Source organism: Oncorhynchus gorbuscha, linkage group LG12 (assembly GCF_021184085.1).
Source record: "Oncorhynchus gorbuscha isolate QuinsamMale2020 ecotype Even-year linkage group LG12, OgorEven_v1.0, whole genome shotgun sequence".
Lineage (NCBI taxonomy): Eukaryota > Metazoa > Chordata > Actinopteri > Salmoniformes > Salmonidae > Oncorhynchus > Oncorhynchus gorbuscha.
The window spans coordinates 81,804,261-81,819,330 of NC_060184.1; the positions used below are offsets into that span (position 1 = coordinate 81,804,261).

The following is a 15,070-nucleotide window of genomic DNA, read 5'->3' on the forward strand; positions in this document are numbered from 1 at the left end:
TAAAGGTCACTTCTCTTTTCCCACTAACACTGTCCTTGATGGCTACTTTCGCCTAGAGAAGATTTACTCAATAAGACTTTGACGTGTCGTCGTCTCATCTGGCTATCTTCGGATGAGTTGTAAGTCGCTATGGACAGGAACAAATATATAAATGTTGTACCGTGTTGCGTGTCAGGTTAGGTACTGTGACAGCAACAACAACAACAGAAGGATTGCTCCATGCAAATGGACCAATAAAACACGTATTGTATAGGTCTATATAGGCAGACACCGGGGCAGTAACTAGTACTAGCCTATAGACCTGGGGTTATTCAAATCCAAGGTCACGAGTGCTGCTGGTTTTGTTCTACCTGATCTTTAACTGCACCCCCCTAGTGTCCCAGGTCTAAATCAGGCCCTGATTAGAGGGGAATCACCCACCTGGTGTCCCAGGTCTAAATCAGTCCCTGATTAGAGGGGAATCACCCACCTGGTGTCCCAGGTCTAAACCAGGCCCTGATTAGAGGGGAATCACCCACCTGGTGTCCCAGGTGATTAGAGGGGAACCACCCACCTGATGTCCCAGGTCTAAATCAGGCCCTGATTAGAGGGGGATCACCCACATGGTGTCCCAGGTCTAAACCAGCCCCTGGTGAATGTTTTAAAAAGCAGTGGGGATGGCTTGGAGGTCCAGATTAGAATTTGACCTACCTGGTGAGTTGGCAGACACAGGGGTGTCGGGCCCATACCCGGCTGAGGGAGCGGGGCAGCCGGGGGTGGGTCCAGGGCCATTGACTGAGGGCTGTAGACCCAAGGGTCCTGGACTGGGCATGGCCCCGAGGGGAGACAGGGGGGAGAAGCCAGGGCCAGCCAGGGGCGTTGTGGTCTGCACTTTCACTTGAGCCATGCTCTATACCTGGCAGAGGAGCAAATATATATTAAACACACAAAACGAATGACGTGTGTGAGCTGTGACACAGTAGCATGTATCCTCTAGCCAAGTAATGTATGGCTATATAACAAGAGTATGAGCATAGTACAGAAGTCCCCATGAAAGCCCTGTTCATTGTTTGTCCAGCGACCTTCCTCGCATCCCAAACGACACCCTATTCCCCACATAATAGTGCACTACTGTTCAAGAGAAGTGCACTACACGAGGAATAGGGGAGGAGCCATTTGGGACGCAGTCCTTTCGGCCTATGACGGCACTGGACTGAGGTAAGTCGGCCAGGAAATGACATCACCAGAACCCAAACAGAGTAGCCTAGCTCACATTCTGATCCATTGGTGGTAAGTTAATGCGACCACACAATGATCCTTTATGCTCATGTCCCCTGCTGCTAAGCTCAACATCGAGGGAGCAAGTGGTACCCTATTCCATATTATAAATCTCACTACTTTGGATGCCATTTTGGAAGCACACAGAGTCATTGCAGCCAGAGAGAGACAACGCAGGGCCAGTGGTGGACATGTTAGCTAGCAAAACACAGTACTTATGGTTCTCTCCCAATAGGTTTGAACATTTATGGAATAGGTAGTATTGTGCTTGCTGTGACGGCCCTGTAACTGCAGGAAGAGTCATAAGACTGTTCTCTCTGTGCGACCGCACAGCAAGCGGAACCGGAGCGCCAAGTCGAGGTCCAGAAGTCTCCTTAACAGCTTCTACCTCCAAGCCATAAGACTCCTGAACAATTCATCAAAATGGCCACCTGGACTATTTACATTGACACCCCCCCCCCTCTCCCGCTTTTTCACAATGCTGCTACACGCTGTTTAGTATCTATGCATTATCACTTCACCCCTACCTACGTGTACAAATTATCTCGACTAACCTGTACTACTGTTTATTACCTATGCATTATCACTTCACCCCTATCTACGTGCACAAATTATCTCGACTAACCTGTATCCACGCACACTGACTCTGTACTGATACACCCTATATTTAGCCTCGTTAATGTTATTTTATGAATTGTTAGTTTTTATTTAATTTTTTACTTTATTCAGTAAATATTTTCTTAAACTCTATTTCTTGAGCTACATTGTTGGCTATGGGCTTGTGAAGAAAGCATTTCACCTGTTGTAGTCAGCGCATGTGACAACAACAACAAAAATGTATTTGATTACCCAATATAGTGGCCCTTATCCTTGTGTAGCCTACAGGATGAGGTCCCTGAGGGCCACAGAGTCTTCGCAGTAGAATCAGCTTTGTGAATCTATATTACAGTACTTCTATGTGTGTTAGATGCTATGACCTTAAGTGTAAATGAAACCCTTTATCAAATGAGACCTGGTTATAAACCTTTAGATGAGACCTGGTTATAAACCTTTAGATGAGACCGGGTTATAAACCTTTAGATGAGACCTGGTTATAAACCTTTAGATGAGACCTGGTTATAAACCTTTAGATGAGACCTGGTTATAAACCTTTAGATGAGACCTGGTTATAAACCTTTAGATGAGACCTGGTTATAAACCTTTAGATGAGACCTGGTTATAAACCTTTAGATGAGACCTGGTTATAAACCTTTAGATGAGACCTGGTTATAAACCTTTAGATGAGACCTGGTTATAAACCTTTAGATGAGACCTGGTTATAAACCTTTAGATGAGACCTGGTTATAAACCTTTAGATGAGACCGGGTTATAAACCTTTAGATGAGACCTGGTTATAAACCTTTAGATGAGACCTGGTTATAAACCTTTAGATGAGACCTGGTTATAAACCTTTAGATGAGACCTGGTTATAAACCTTTAGATGAGACCTGGTTATAAACCTTTAGATGAGACCTGGTTATAAACCTTTAGATGAGACCTGGTTATAAACCTTTAGATGAGACCTGGTTATAAACCTTTAGATGAGACCTGGTTATAAACCTTTAGATGAGACCTGGTTATAAACCTTCAGATGAGACCTGGTTATAAACCTTTAGATGAGACCTGGTTATAAACCTTTAGATGAGACCTGGTTATAAACCTTTAGATGAGACCTGGTTATAAACCTTTAGATGAGACCTGGTTATAAACCTTTAGATGAGACCTGGTTATAAACCTTTAGATGAGACCTGGTTATAAACCTTTAGATGAGACCTGGTTATAAACCTTTAGATGAGACCTGGTTATAAACCTTTAGATGAGACCTGGTTATAAACCTTTAGATGAGACCTGGTTATAAACCTTTAGATGAGACCTGGTTATAAACCTTTAGATGAGACCTGGTTATAAACCTTTAGATGAGACCTGGTTATAAACCTTTAGATAATCTTTTGGATGGGAATAACACGTTTTTTCAAAGTGAGTTCTGATCAGCAGAATAACAATGCATCAGTAGTTGGGCCTACCACATGATCCAGTAATTAGTTTTATCAAAACACATGGTTCATTCTGGCTGACCTATATTGATCATAACACGTCACATTACAATATAACTTATGTTCTCCATGTATGGCTAGTAGTTAGCTGTCCGGACAAGAGGCGAAAAGAAACAACTAGTAAGTTAGCATGTGTGTTATTATTAGCCAGTTGAACTAACTACCCGAGCTATAATAACAGAGCCAGCTGCCAACAACAACCACTAGTCAGCTGGCCCGCTGTCTAAAATCATCGGGAATTACATTATATCAATATAGTCTTGATATTATTGCATGACATGACATGCTAACCAGCTAAACTAACTGTAGCTGCTCCTGCTGTGCTAACAGCAATAACCATCCCATGAAAAATGGATACCAAAACGTGCCGTAAACGTTTAGCTATATATATATATATATAAAAGACACGTTGCAGATGTAACCGCGCATGGGTTAAATGAATGCGTATTTGTTCTGCATTAGGTTAAATGAATGCGTATTTGTTCTGCATTAGGGTAGATAATTAGCCAACCGGTTCTGAACTCTTCCAATGCGCTCGGGAACATCATGGCCGAACAGCCCTTTATAGTTTGCATTTCGCTGCAGAAACCAGCCCGGTATCATTCACCGAGACAACACACACACACATATTCAGAGGTGACACAGGTCGAACAACAACCCCGAGGGCTATCTGAACACGAATACGTCGCTAATAAATAGACTATTCTTTACCTTTGTCCAGGGCCAGACCCCAGTTACACCTCCAACATTGGCAAACACTAAAGAGAACTGATGGATTTAGGAACAGACCACATCACAATTCCAGGGGGGGGGGGGGTTGATTATATTCGACACCGAAAATGTGATTTATGCACACGGTAAGTACACCTGCATATTGCAAGTTTAGTTGTCGCCATTGCAATAGGTCGTACGGGCTACATAGGCAGTGCTAGAAGTGTTGTGATATTTTTGATGACACCCGTTTCTCCGGTGAGAATGGTTCAGTCTTACCTCCAGAGGGGAACACAGCCGAGCTGAGACCACCACAATCAATGTAGTCATCAAGTTCATTTAGCCGTGAATGTTATGGAATTATCATATTTATAGCAAAATGGAAGCTGAATGATTCGAATATTGAATTGTGTTGTGATTTATTAATGATCGGACAAATGTTATTCATTTTAAAGTTAGACATGTTCAACTTTGAGTGACTAGTGATTTAGCAAGAACGCAATGTTTCGATTTTCATGAAAATTGTACACCTAATAGAAAGAATACTTGGAAATGTCAAATTTGGTCATTTGGAATATATCACAATAACTTGATGCAGTCTGTTGTTGTGCATAATGATTACTAAAAAATGGGATAAGCTTCCTCCTTGGAAATTGAAGACTAGAGAAGGTCAACTCTTCATTGGAGCCTGTGCTTGTATAGGCTATATGGAGCCTGTATATATATATATACACACACACATTTGTGGATTCTGCCATTTCAGTAACACTCGTTGCTGACACGAGCACACAGCCATGCAATCTCCATAGACCCACCTTTGCAACAAGTCAGTTCGTCAAATTTCTGCCCAGCTTGAGCTGCCCCACTCAACTGTAAGTGCTGTTATTGTGAAGTGGAAACGCCTAGGAGCAACAACGGCTTAGCCACTAAGTGGTAGGCCACACAATCTCCCAGAAAAGGATTGCCAAGCGCTGAAGCGCGTAAAAATCATCTGTCCTTGGCTGCAACTCACTACCGAGTTCCAAACTGCCTCTGGAAGCAACGACAGCACAAGAACTGTTTGTCGGGAGCTTTATCAAATGGTTTTCCCATGGACGAGCAGCCGCACACAAGCCTAAGATCACCATGTGCAATGCCAAGCGGCAGCTGGAGTGGTGTAAAGCTCACCGCCATTGGACTCTGGAGCAGTGGAAACGTGTTCTTTGGAGTGATGAATCACGCTTCACTATCTGGCAGTCCGAGTGTAGAATCTGGGTTTGGCGGATGCCAGGAGAACACTACCTGTCACAATGCATAGTGGCAACTGTAAAGTTTGGTGGAGGAGGAATAATGGTCTGGGGCTGTTTTTCACGGTTCGAGCCCCTTAGTTCCAGTGAAGGGAAATCTTAACGCTACAGCATACAATGACATTCTAGACAATTCGGTGCTTCCAACTTAGTGGCAACATTTTGGGAAAGGCCCTTACCTGTTTCCGCATGACAATGCCCCCATGCACTAAGCGAGGTGCATACAGAAATGGTTTGTCGAGATCGGTGTGGAAGAACTTCACTGGCCTGCACAGAGCCCTGACCTCAACCCCATTGAACACCTTTGGAATGAATTGGAACTCAGACTGCTAGCCAGGCCTAATCGCCCAACATCAGTTCCCGACCTCACTAATGCTCTTGTGGCTGAATGGAAGTAAATTCCTGCAGCAATGTTCCAACATCTAGTGGAAAGCCTTCCCAAAAGAGTGTAGGATGTAATAGCAGCAAAGGGGGGACCAACTCCATATTAATGCCCATGACTTTGGTCATGTACCGTATTTAATTCAAGGGTTTTTCTTTATTTTTACTATTTTCCTCATGGTAGAATAGTGTAGACATAGTGTAGACATCAAAACTATGAAATAGTCCTTCTGTAGCTCAGTTGGTAGAGCATGGCGCTTGTAACGCCAGGGTAGTGGGTTCGATCCCCGGGACCACCCATACGTAGAATGTATGCACACATGACTGTAAGTCGCTTTGGATAAAAGCGTCTGCTAAATGGCATATATTATTATATATATTATTATTATTATTAAATAACACATAGAATCATGTAGTAACCAAAATAACTTTTCCTTGATGACAGCTTTGCATACTCTTGCATTTTCTCAACCAACTTCACCTGGAATGCTTTTCCAACAGTCTTGAAGGAGTTCCCACATATGCTGAGCACTTGTTGGCTGCTTTTCCTGCACTCTGCCATTCAACTCATCCCAAATCATCTCAATTGGGTCTTAGGTCAGTTGATTGACTAGGCCAGGTCATCTGATGCAGCACTCAATCACTCTCCTTCTTAGTCAAATAGCCCTTACACAGCCTGTAGTTGTTTGGTAATTTTCCTGTTGAAAAACAAATGATAGTGGAACTAAGCCCAAACCTGATGGGATGGCGTATCGCTGCAGAATGCTGTGGTAGCCATGCTGGTTAAGTGTGTCTTGAATTCTAAATAAATCACTGACAGTGTCACCAGCAAAGCACCCCCACACCATCACACCTCCTCCTCCGTGCTTCACGGTGGGAACCACACATACAGAGATCATCCGTTCACCTGTGTCTCATAAAGACAACGGTTGGAACCAAAAATCACACATTTGGACCCATCAGACTAATGGACAGAATTTCCACCGGTCTAATGTCCGTTGCTCGTGTTTCTTGGCCCAAGCAAGTCACTTCTTATTGGTATCCTTTAGTAGTGGTTTCTTTGCAGCAATTCGACCATGAACATTTGATGTTGAGATGTGTCTGTTACTTGAACTCTGTGAAGCATTTATTTGGGCTGCATTCTGAGGCTGGTAACTCTAATGAACTTATCCTCCGCAGCAGAGGTAACTCTGGGTCTTCATTTCCTGTGATGAGAGCCAGTTTCATCATAGGACTTGCTGGTTTTTGCGACTGTACTTAGAAACTTTCAAAGTTCTTGACATTTTCCGTATTGACTGACCTTCCTGTCTTAAAGTAATGACTGTCGTTTCTCTTTGCGTATTTGAGCTGTTCTTGCCATAATATGGACTTGGTCTTTCACCAAATAGGGATATCTTCTGGACACCATCCCTACCTTGTCACAACACAACTGATTGGCTCAAATATATTAGGAAATAAATCATTCCTATAAAGTAAGTCACACCTGTTAATTGAAATGCATTCCAGGTGACTACCTCATGAAGCTGGTTGAGAGAATGCCAAGAGTGTGCAAAGCGGTCATCAAGGCAAAGGGTAGCTACTTTGAAGAATCTCAAATATAAAATATATTTTTATTTGTTTGACACATTTTTGGTTACTACATGATTCCATGTGTGTTATTTCATAGTTATGATGCCTTCACTATTATTTACTATTAGAAAATAGTACATAAATAAAGATACATCCTTGAATGTGTAGGTGTTCTAAAACGTAAATTCTGGTGAAAAAAAATTGATGAACATCAGCTGACAATAATGATTAAATATGGCTGATAATGAACTGAATGGTGGGACTTTCTAAACATGACCAGCAGATGGTGCCAAAGCGTTTTCTTCATCGGGCCTCTATAGCGCCTTCATTCACACCACTAAACATTGTAACAGCCTGCATTTCAAATGGATTAAATGGAGAGTTGTTACAAATGAATTACATTTATGCTGAAGTGTCTTGAGTCAATCAGTATTGTTATGGCAACGCCTAAATAAGGTCAGCAGTGAAGATGTGCTTAACAAATTACACAATAAGTTGCATGGACTGTGTGCATTAGTCTTTAACATCGCTTTTGAATGACCACCTCGGGGTGGCAGGTAGCCTAGTGGTTAGAGTGTAGAGGTGGCAGGTAGCCTAGTGGTTAGAGTGTAGAGGTGGCAGGTAGCCTAGTGGTTAGAGTGTAGAGGTGGCAGGTAGCCTAGTGGTTAGAGTGTAGAGGTGGTAGGTAGCCTAGTGGTTAGAGTGTAGAGGTGGCAGGTAGCCTAGTGGTTAGAGTGTAGAGGTGGCAGGTAGCCTAGTGGTTAGAGTGTAGAGGTGGTAGGTAGCCTAGTGGTTAGAGTGTAGAGGTGGCAGGTAGCCTAGTGGTTAGAGTGTAGAGGTGGCAGGTAGCCTAGTGGTTAGAGTGTAGAGGTGGCAGGTAGCCTAGCCTAGAGGTAAACCTGGTTCAGTCTGCTTACCACCAGACACTGGGAGATGAATTCACCTTTCAGCAGGACAACAACCTAAAACACAATGCCAAATGTACACTGGAGTTGCTTACCAAGTTGAATGTTCCTGAGTGGCCGAGTAACAGTTTTGACTTAAATCGGCTTGAGAATCTTATGTCAAGACTTAAATCGCTGTCTAGCAATGATCAACAACCAACTTGAGAGGTTGAAGAACTTAAAATAAAAAATAAAAAGTTGCAAATATTCTACAATCCAGGTGTGCAAATGCTCTTAAAAGACCCAGAAAGACACACAGCTGTAATCACTGCCAAAAGGTGATTCTAACATGTACCGACTCAGGTTGAATACTTATCGAATCAAGATATTATTTTTGTATTTATTTACAAAATGTTTTTACATTTTTCTTCCACTTTTGAGTATTTTGTGTAAATTGAATACTTTCTGAAGCCTATGTATATACACTGTGAAAGTAAAAGTCTACGACTGCCAGCATGGCTACCACAACATTCTGTACCATAATAACTAAACAATGTCTCCTCTTATTCCCTAACGGAATCAAATCAGATCAGCAAAAAAAGTGAACCTCCGCATTTTTATTATTGATTATTAAAATGAACAGGCATCTCTGACATGGAGCTTGTATATCTCAAAATATATTAGAAATATAACAATATTACCAATAATCAATATTGATCAATCAATCTGCAGGCCAAGAATCCAAACCACATTAAAATGGGAATATATATATATAAACTAAATAAAACCACATTAAAATGGAAAATATATATATATAAACTAAATAAAACCACATTAAAATGGAATATATATATATAAACTAAATAAAACCAGGAGAATAGAAGTAGAAAACAAAGAGAGCCATCCGAATCCTGTTGACAGATCCACTCCTGGTTTTAACATGTCTGCTGGTCTGTGGATGAAGGCTTTCTTTGTCCCTGCACCAAATGTCATTCATAATGTGACAGACTGTGGTTTACTTTCCCAAATAGAACCCTATTCCCTATATAGTGCACTACTTTAGACCAGAACCCTATAGAACCCTATTCCCTGTATAGTGCACTACTTTAGACCAGAACCCTATAGAACCCTATTCCCTATATAGTGCACTACTTTAGACCAGAACCCTATAGAACCCTATTCCCTGTATAGTGCACTACTTTAGACCAGAGCCCTATGGAACCCTATTCACTATATAGGGAATAGGGTTCTATAGGGTTCTGGTCTAAAGTAGTGCACCATATAAGGAATAGGGAGTTCATTTTGTGCCATTAATATCAAGCAAAACTTCTGAAGTCGGAGAACCAAATCGAAAGCAAAATAAACCCAAAAGTATTGTAATATAGTAGAGTAGAGTAATATTAATATTAATTAATAATATTCAAGGAAATCATTTTTAAATGTGTGAACAAATGAATTAAAAAAAAATAGTTTTCAGTGAAACACTGTGTTCAAACGCCTCCCTCTTCGCCTGCTGCCCCCCCCCCCGACAAAACCCTCCATCACCACTTCCAGCTGGTCTCCCATCCAGGGACGAACCAGGACCCTGCTTAGCTTCAGAGGAAAACATGCAGGGAATGAAGGTGCCAAAACCTGCAATTATTATTTTTTATTATAATAATGCAGGCACAGGAGAAGGCGTTTAATCACAATAGTTATAATTGAAAATAATAATTCTGAATTAAGTGGTTCACACACTTCAAAATTATTTCCTTGCGGTATATATATCTTTTTCTCTCAATACTTTTGGGTTTTTGTTTATTTTGTGGCAAAACTAAAGACATTTGTTTTAGACTTCATTAGTTTCACTTGATAATATAAAATGGCACAAAAGTCCATATAAACTCAGCAAGCATACCAACCTCGTCAGACCAACAGTAGAGATGTTGTTGAAAATTATGTAGCTGTACACATCCTATTGACCAGAAACGTTGCAGAGAAACTCAAAAACACTCCTATTAATCACTCTAATTAGTAAAAAATTATAATAATATGAACGCACACATTTCCAACTTCCGTAATACCGTCATTTCTACAATTTAAGACTTATATATAATAGTTTCATACGCTGTAATTTCACAACATAAGTCTCTTTTTTTTTTGGTGAAAATATAGTTAAAATGCAAAATATCTTGACAGGAGGATATCTTTTTCAAAGGTGAGCTCGTATTGAAAAAAAAAGTACCTGAGCCAATCTCTGACCAGGGAATCAGTCGAGCCAATCTCTGACCAGGGAATCAGTCGAGCCAATCTCTGACCAGGGAATCAGTCTAAACAACAGTTCTGATTCCTTTCACTGTTACTACCACTCTGGAGATCAAAATAAAAGATGTTCATTAAATACACAACTCCCCCTTTAAAATAAGTGTCAGCTCGCTGAAAAACAGTACAAAAAAAACAACAAGACAAACATCGTAAAATATGTTTTTAGGAGATTAAAGCATTCATCTCATCAAAAACAAACCAACGTAGCATACAAATGGATCACAACAGTTTTCACACACCGTTGGGCTTTACACAGAGGTGATGTTTTCACACACCGTTGGGCTTTACACAGGGGTGATGTTTTCACACACCATTGGGCTTTACACAGAGGTGATGTTTTCACACACCGTTGGGCTTTACACAGAGGTGATGTTTTCACACACCGTTGGGCTTTACACAGAGGTGATGTTTTCACACACCGTTGGGCTTTACACAGAGGTGATGTTTTCACACACCGTTGGGCTTTACACAGAGGTGATGTTTTCACACACCGTTGGGCTTTACACAGAGGTGATGTTTTCACACACCGTTGGGCTTTACACAGGGGTGATGTTTTCACACACCATTGGGCTTTACACAGAGGTGATGTTTTCACACACCGTTGGGCTTTACACAGAGGTGATGTTTTCACACACCGTTGGGCTTTACACAGAGGTGATGTTTTCACACACAACTCTGGGCTTTACACAGAGGTGATGTTTTCACACACAACTCTGGGCTTTACACAGAGGTGATGTTTTCACACACCAAACCGTTGGGCTTTACACAGAGGTGATGTTTTCACACACAACTCTGGGCTTTACACAGAGGTGATGTTTTCACAGAGGTGATGTTTTCACACACCACATCGTTGGGCTTTACACAGAGGTGATGTTTTCACACACCACATCGTTGGGCTTTACACAGAGGTGATGTTTTCACACACCACACCGTTGGGCTTTACACAGATGTGATGTTTTCACGGAGGTGATGTTCACACCACACCACTGGGCTTTACCGAATGGACTAGCAAACACCACTTCGTGTGCAGCCTATATTATTCTAGAGAGGTACGTAAACAGTCTCAGCGAATTAAAGAGTTCCAACTGTCGTTTTTGTCTCAACCTGGTCAGTACCAACATTCTAGCCAACACATAGACCAGACAAATTCACAACTTCTGAAATCAAGTCAGTCCTTGGAAGATGGAAGGCAGAGAGGAAGTACTGCACTTGATTAAAGGGTTAAAAGTAAAGCCATTTAAAACCGTATTATCCCCTGAAAACAGGAAGTGGTGATGTTTGTGTTTTTACAGTAGACGTTAACTGCATGTCTGGAATAACTAACATTGAGTTAGTTGTACCCCTAGATTTTTTTTCACAGTGCATTTAATTTCAGTAAAAGCAAAAATATTTTAGTTTTTTGGGGTTAAGATGCTCAGATCCTCTTCCTGGTATTAGATGCTCAGATCCTCTTCCTGGTATTAGATGCTCAGATCCTCTTCCTGGTATTAGATGCTCAGATCCTCTTCCTGGTATTAGATGCTCAGATCCTCTTCCTGGTATTAGATGCTCAGATCCTCTTCCTGGTATTAGATGCTCAGATCCTCTTCCTGGTATTAGATGCTCAGATCCTCTTCCTGGTATTAGATGCTCAGATCCTCTTCCTGGTATTAGATGCTCAGATCCTCTTCCTGGTATTAGATGCTCAGATCCTCTTCCTGGTATTAGATGCTCAGATCCTCTTCCTGGTATTAGATGCTCAGATCCTCTTCCTGGTATTAGATGCTCAGATCCTCTTCCTGGTATTAGATGCTCAGATCCTCTTTCTGGTATTAGATGCTCAGATCCTCTTCCTGGTATTAGATGCTCAGTTCCTCTTCCTGGTATTAGATGCTCAGATCCTCTTCCTGGTATTAGATGCTCAGATCCTCTTCCTGGTATTAGATGCTCAGTTCCTCTTCCTGGTATTAGATGCTCAGTTCCTCTTCCTGGTATTAGATGCTCAGATCCTCTTCCTGGTTTGCATCCACCATTATTATTATTATTATTACACAACGACCTTTTAAATGTACTCAAACGAACAAAGGGAAATAAGAATAATCTTAAAACAATAATAATAAAATAATCTTCACTTCAAAACCATTGCTTTTTGCTGGCTGCATAACGACCTTTTGGCCAAAACAATCCGCGCTTGGGACATATAACTTTCCTTTATTTTCTCATTTTGTATATTACAACCGGCAAAAACATGCACCCAACTGCCCTCTGGGAAATGCAGTTAAAAAATAAAAAATAAAAAAAAGAGTCTCCGGGGTATCACGGTGTCCATTGTTCCAGTCAAAAGGTCAGAGTTCAGTGACTGTATGATTCAAAAGTGCTTTATGTGGGACAGTAGGACTTTTTGAAAGTGAATTAGCATGTATCATCTGGAAAAGAGAAACAAGCACGTGAGTACAGACACACACACAGACAGACACACGCACACAGACACACACACAGACAGACCCACACACAATTTCACCATTAAAACACACCGACGTCCATAAATATTGATTCTTCCGAATCTAATCTGTAGTCAAGTGTTGGATTTCTGTACATATTCCCACTAACTAGAGCGGATGACCGTTCCAGTAGGTGAACACAACACCTGTAGAGCGGATGACCGTTCCAGTAGGTGAACACAACACCTGTAGAGCGGATGACCGTTCCAGTAGGTGAACACAACACCTGTAGAGCGGATGACCGTTCCCAGTAGGTGAACACAACACCTGTAGAGCGGATGACCGTTCCAGTAGGTGAACACAACACCTGTAGAGCGGATGACCGTTCCAGTAGGTGAACACAACACCTGTAGAGCGGATGACCGTTCCAGTAGGTGAACACAACACCTGTAGAGCGGATGACCGTTCCAGTAGGTGAACACAACACCTGTAGAGCGGATGACCGTTCCAGTAGGTGAACACAACACCTGTAGAGCGGATGACCGTTCCCAGTAGGTGAACACAACACCTGTAGAGCGGATGACCGTTCCAGTAGGTGAACACAACACCTGTAGAGCGGATGACCGTTCCCAGTAGGTGAACACAACACCTGTAGAGCGGATGACCGTTCCCAGTAGGTGAACACAACACCTGTAGAGCGGATGACCGTTCCAGTAGGTGAACACAACACCTGTAGAGCGGATGACCGTTCCCAGTAGGTGAACACAACACCTGTAGAGCGGATGACCGTTCCAGTAGGTGAACACAACACCTGTAGAGCGGATGACCGTTCCAGTAGGTGAACACAACACCTGTAGAGCGGATGACCGTTCCAGTAGGTGAACACAACACCTGTAGAGCGGATGACCGTTCCAGTAGGTGAACACAACACCTGTAGAGCGGATGACCGTTCCCAGTAGGTGAACACAACACCTGTAGAGCGGATGACCGTTCCAGTAGGTGAACACAACACCTGTAGAGCGGATGACCGTTCCAGTAGGTGAACACAACACCTGTAGAGCGGATGACCGTTCCCAGTAGGTGAACACAACACCTGTAGAGCGGATGACCGTTCCAGTAGGTGAACACAACACCTGTAGAGCGGATGACCGTTCCCAGTAGGTGAACACAACACCTGTAGAGCGGATGACCGTTCCAGTAGGTGAACACAACACCTGTAGAGCGGATGACCGTTCCAGTAGGTGAACACAACACCTGTAGAGCGGATGACCGTTCCCAGTAGGTGAACACAACACCTGTAGAGCGGATGACCGTTCCAGTAGGTGAACACAACACCTGTAGAGCGGATGACCGTTCCCAGTAGGTGAACACAACACCTGTGTGATGTTGGAAAGGTCCTTTACATATTAACATCGTCACATCTCAGAGGACGTAACCACTCACCGTGATACCACCATTTTGTCTTCTTCGGATTCTTGTTACACGTTTTTACGTAAAAGGAGTTATCAGGGGGCCGTCTCTGCAGAGAGAGACAACCGTCATCATCAGAGAAGTGCTGGTATAAATATGGCATGTAGAGGCAACCTCATTCAGAGTGAGGTGAAGTTACCTCTAGACAGTCATTTAGATTGAGGTTCAATAGCAACCTCATTCAGAGTGAGGTGAAGTTGCCTCTAGACAGTCATTTAGATTGAGGTTCAATAGTGTAGAGGCAACCTCATTCAGAGTGAGGTGAAGTTACCTCTAGACAGTCATTTAGATTGAGGTTCAATAGCAACCTCATTCAGAGTGAGGTGAAGTTGCCTCTAGACAGTCATTTAGATTGAAGTTCAATAGTGTAGAGGCAACCTCATTCAGAGTGAGGTGAAGTTGCCTCTAGACAGTCATTTAGATTGAGGTTCAATAGCAACCTCATTCAGAGTGAGGTGAAGTTGCCTCTAGACAGTCATTTAGATTGAGGTTCAATAGCAACCTCATTCAGAGTGAGGTGAAGTTACCTCTAGACAGTCATTTAGATTGAGGTTCAATAGCAACCTCACTCAGAGTGGTGAAGTTGCCTCTAGACAGTCATTTAGATTGAGGTTCAATAGCAACCTCACTCAGAGTGGTTAAGTTGCCTCTAGACAGTCATTTAGATTGAGGTTCAATAGTGCAAAATGCTTTAT

The 15,070-nt window shown here is 42.3% G+C and overlaps 2 protein-coding genes across 4 annotated transcripts in view; both read right to left on the reverse strand.

The window, feature by feature from the left end:
• Nucleotides 1-4,141, reverse strand: part of stau2 (staufen double-stranded RNA binding protein 2) — a 286,330-nt gene extending 282,189 nt beyond the window's left edge. For all 3 annotated transcript variants that reach the window (XR_006830797.1, XM_046293051.1, XM_046293050.1), the window contains exons 1-2: nt 4,062-4,141; nt 691-895 (exon numbers count right to left, since the gene is read on the reverse strand). Coding sequence is in view for 2 of the 3 variants with exons in the window: in XM_046293051.1 (XP_046149007.1) it covers nt 691-886 (196 nt within the window). In the remaining variant the exon portion in view is untranslated. The remainder of the gene's footprint in view (nt 1-690; nt 896-4,061) is intronic.
• Nucleotides 4,142-10,632: 6,491 nt separating this feature from the next.
• ube2wb (ubiquitin conjugating enzyme E2 Wb) overlaps nt 10,633-15,070 on the reverse strand; it is a 31,073-nt gene continuing 26,635 nt past the window's right edge. The window contains exons 5-6 of the mRNA XM_046293059.1: nt 14,349-14,424; nt 10,633-12,890 (exon numbers count right to left, since the gene is read on the reverse strand). Coding sequence (XP_046149015.1) covers nt 12,877-12,890; nt 14,349-14,424 — 90 coding nt within the window. The 3' untranslated portion in view covers nt 10,633-12,876. The remainder of the gene's footprint in view (nt 12,891-14,348; nt 14,425-15,070) is intronic.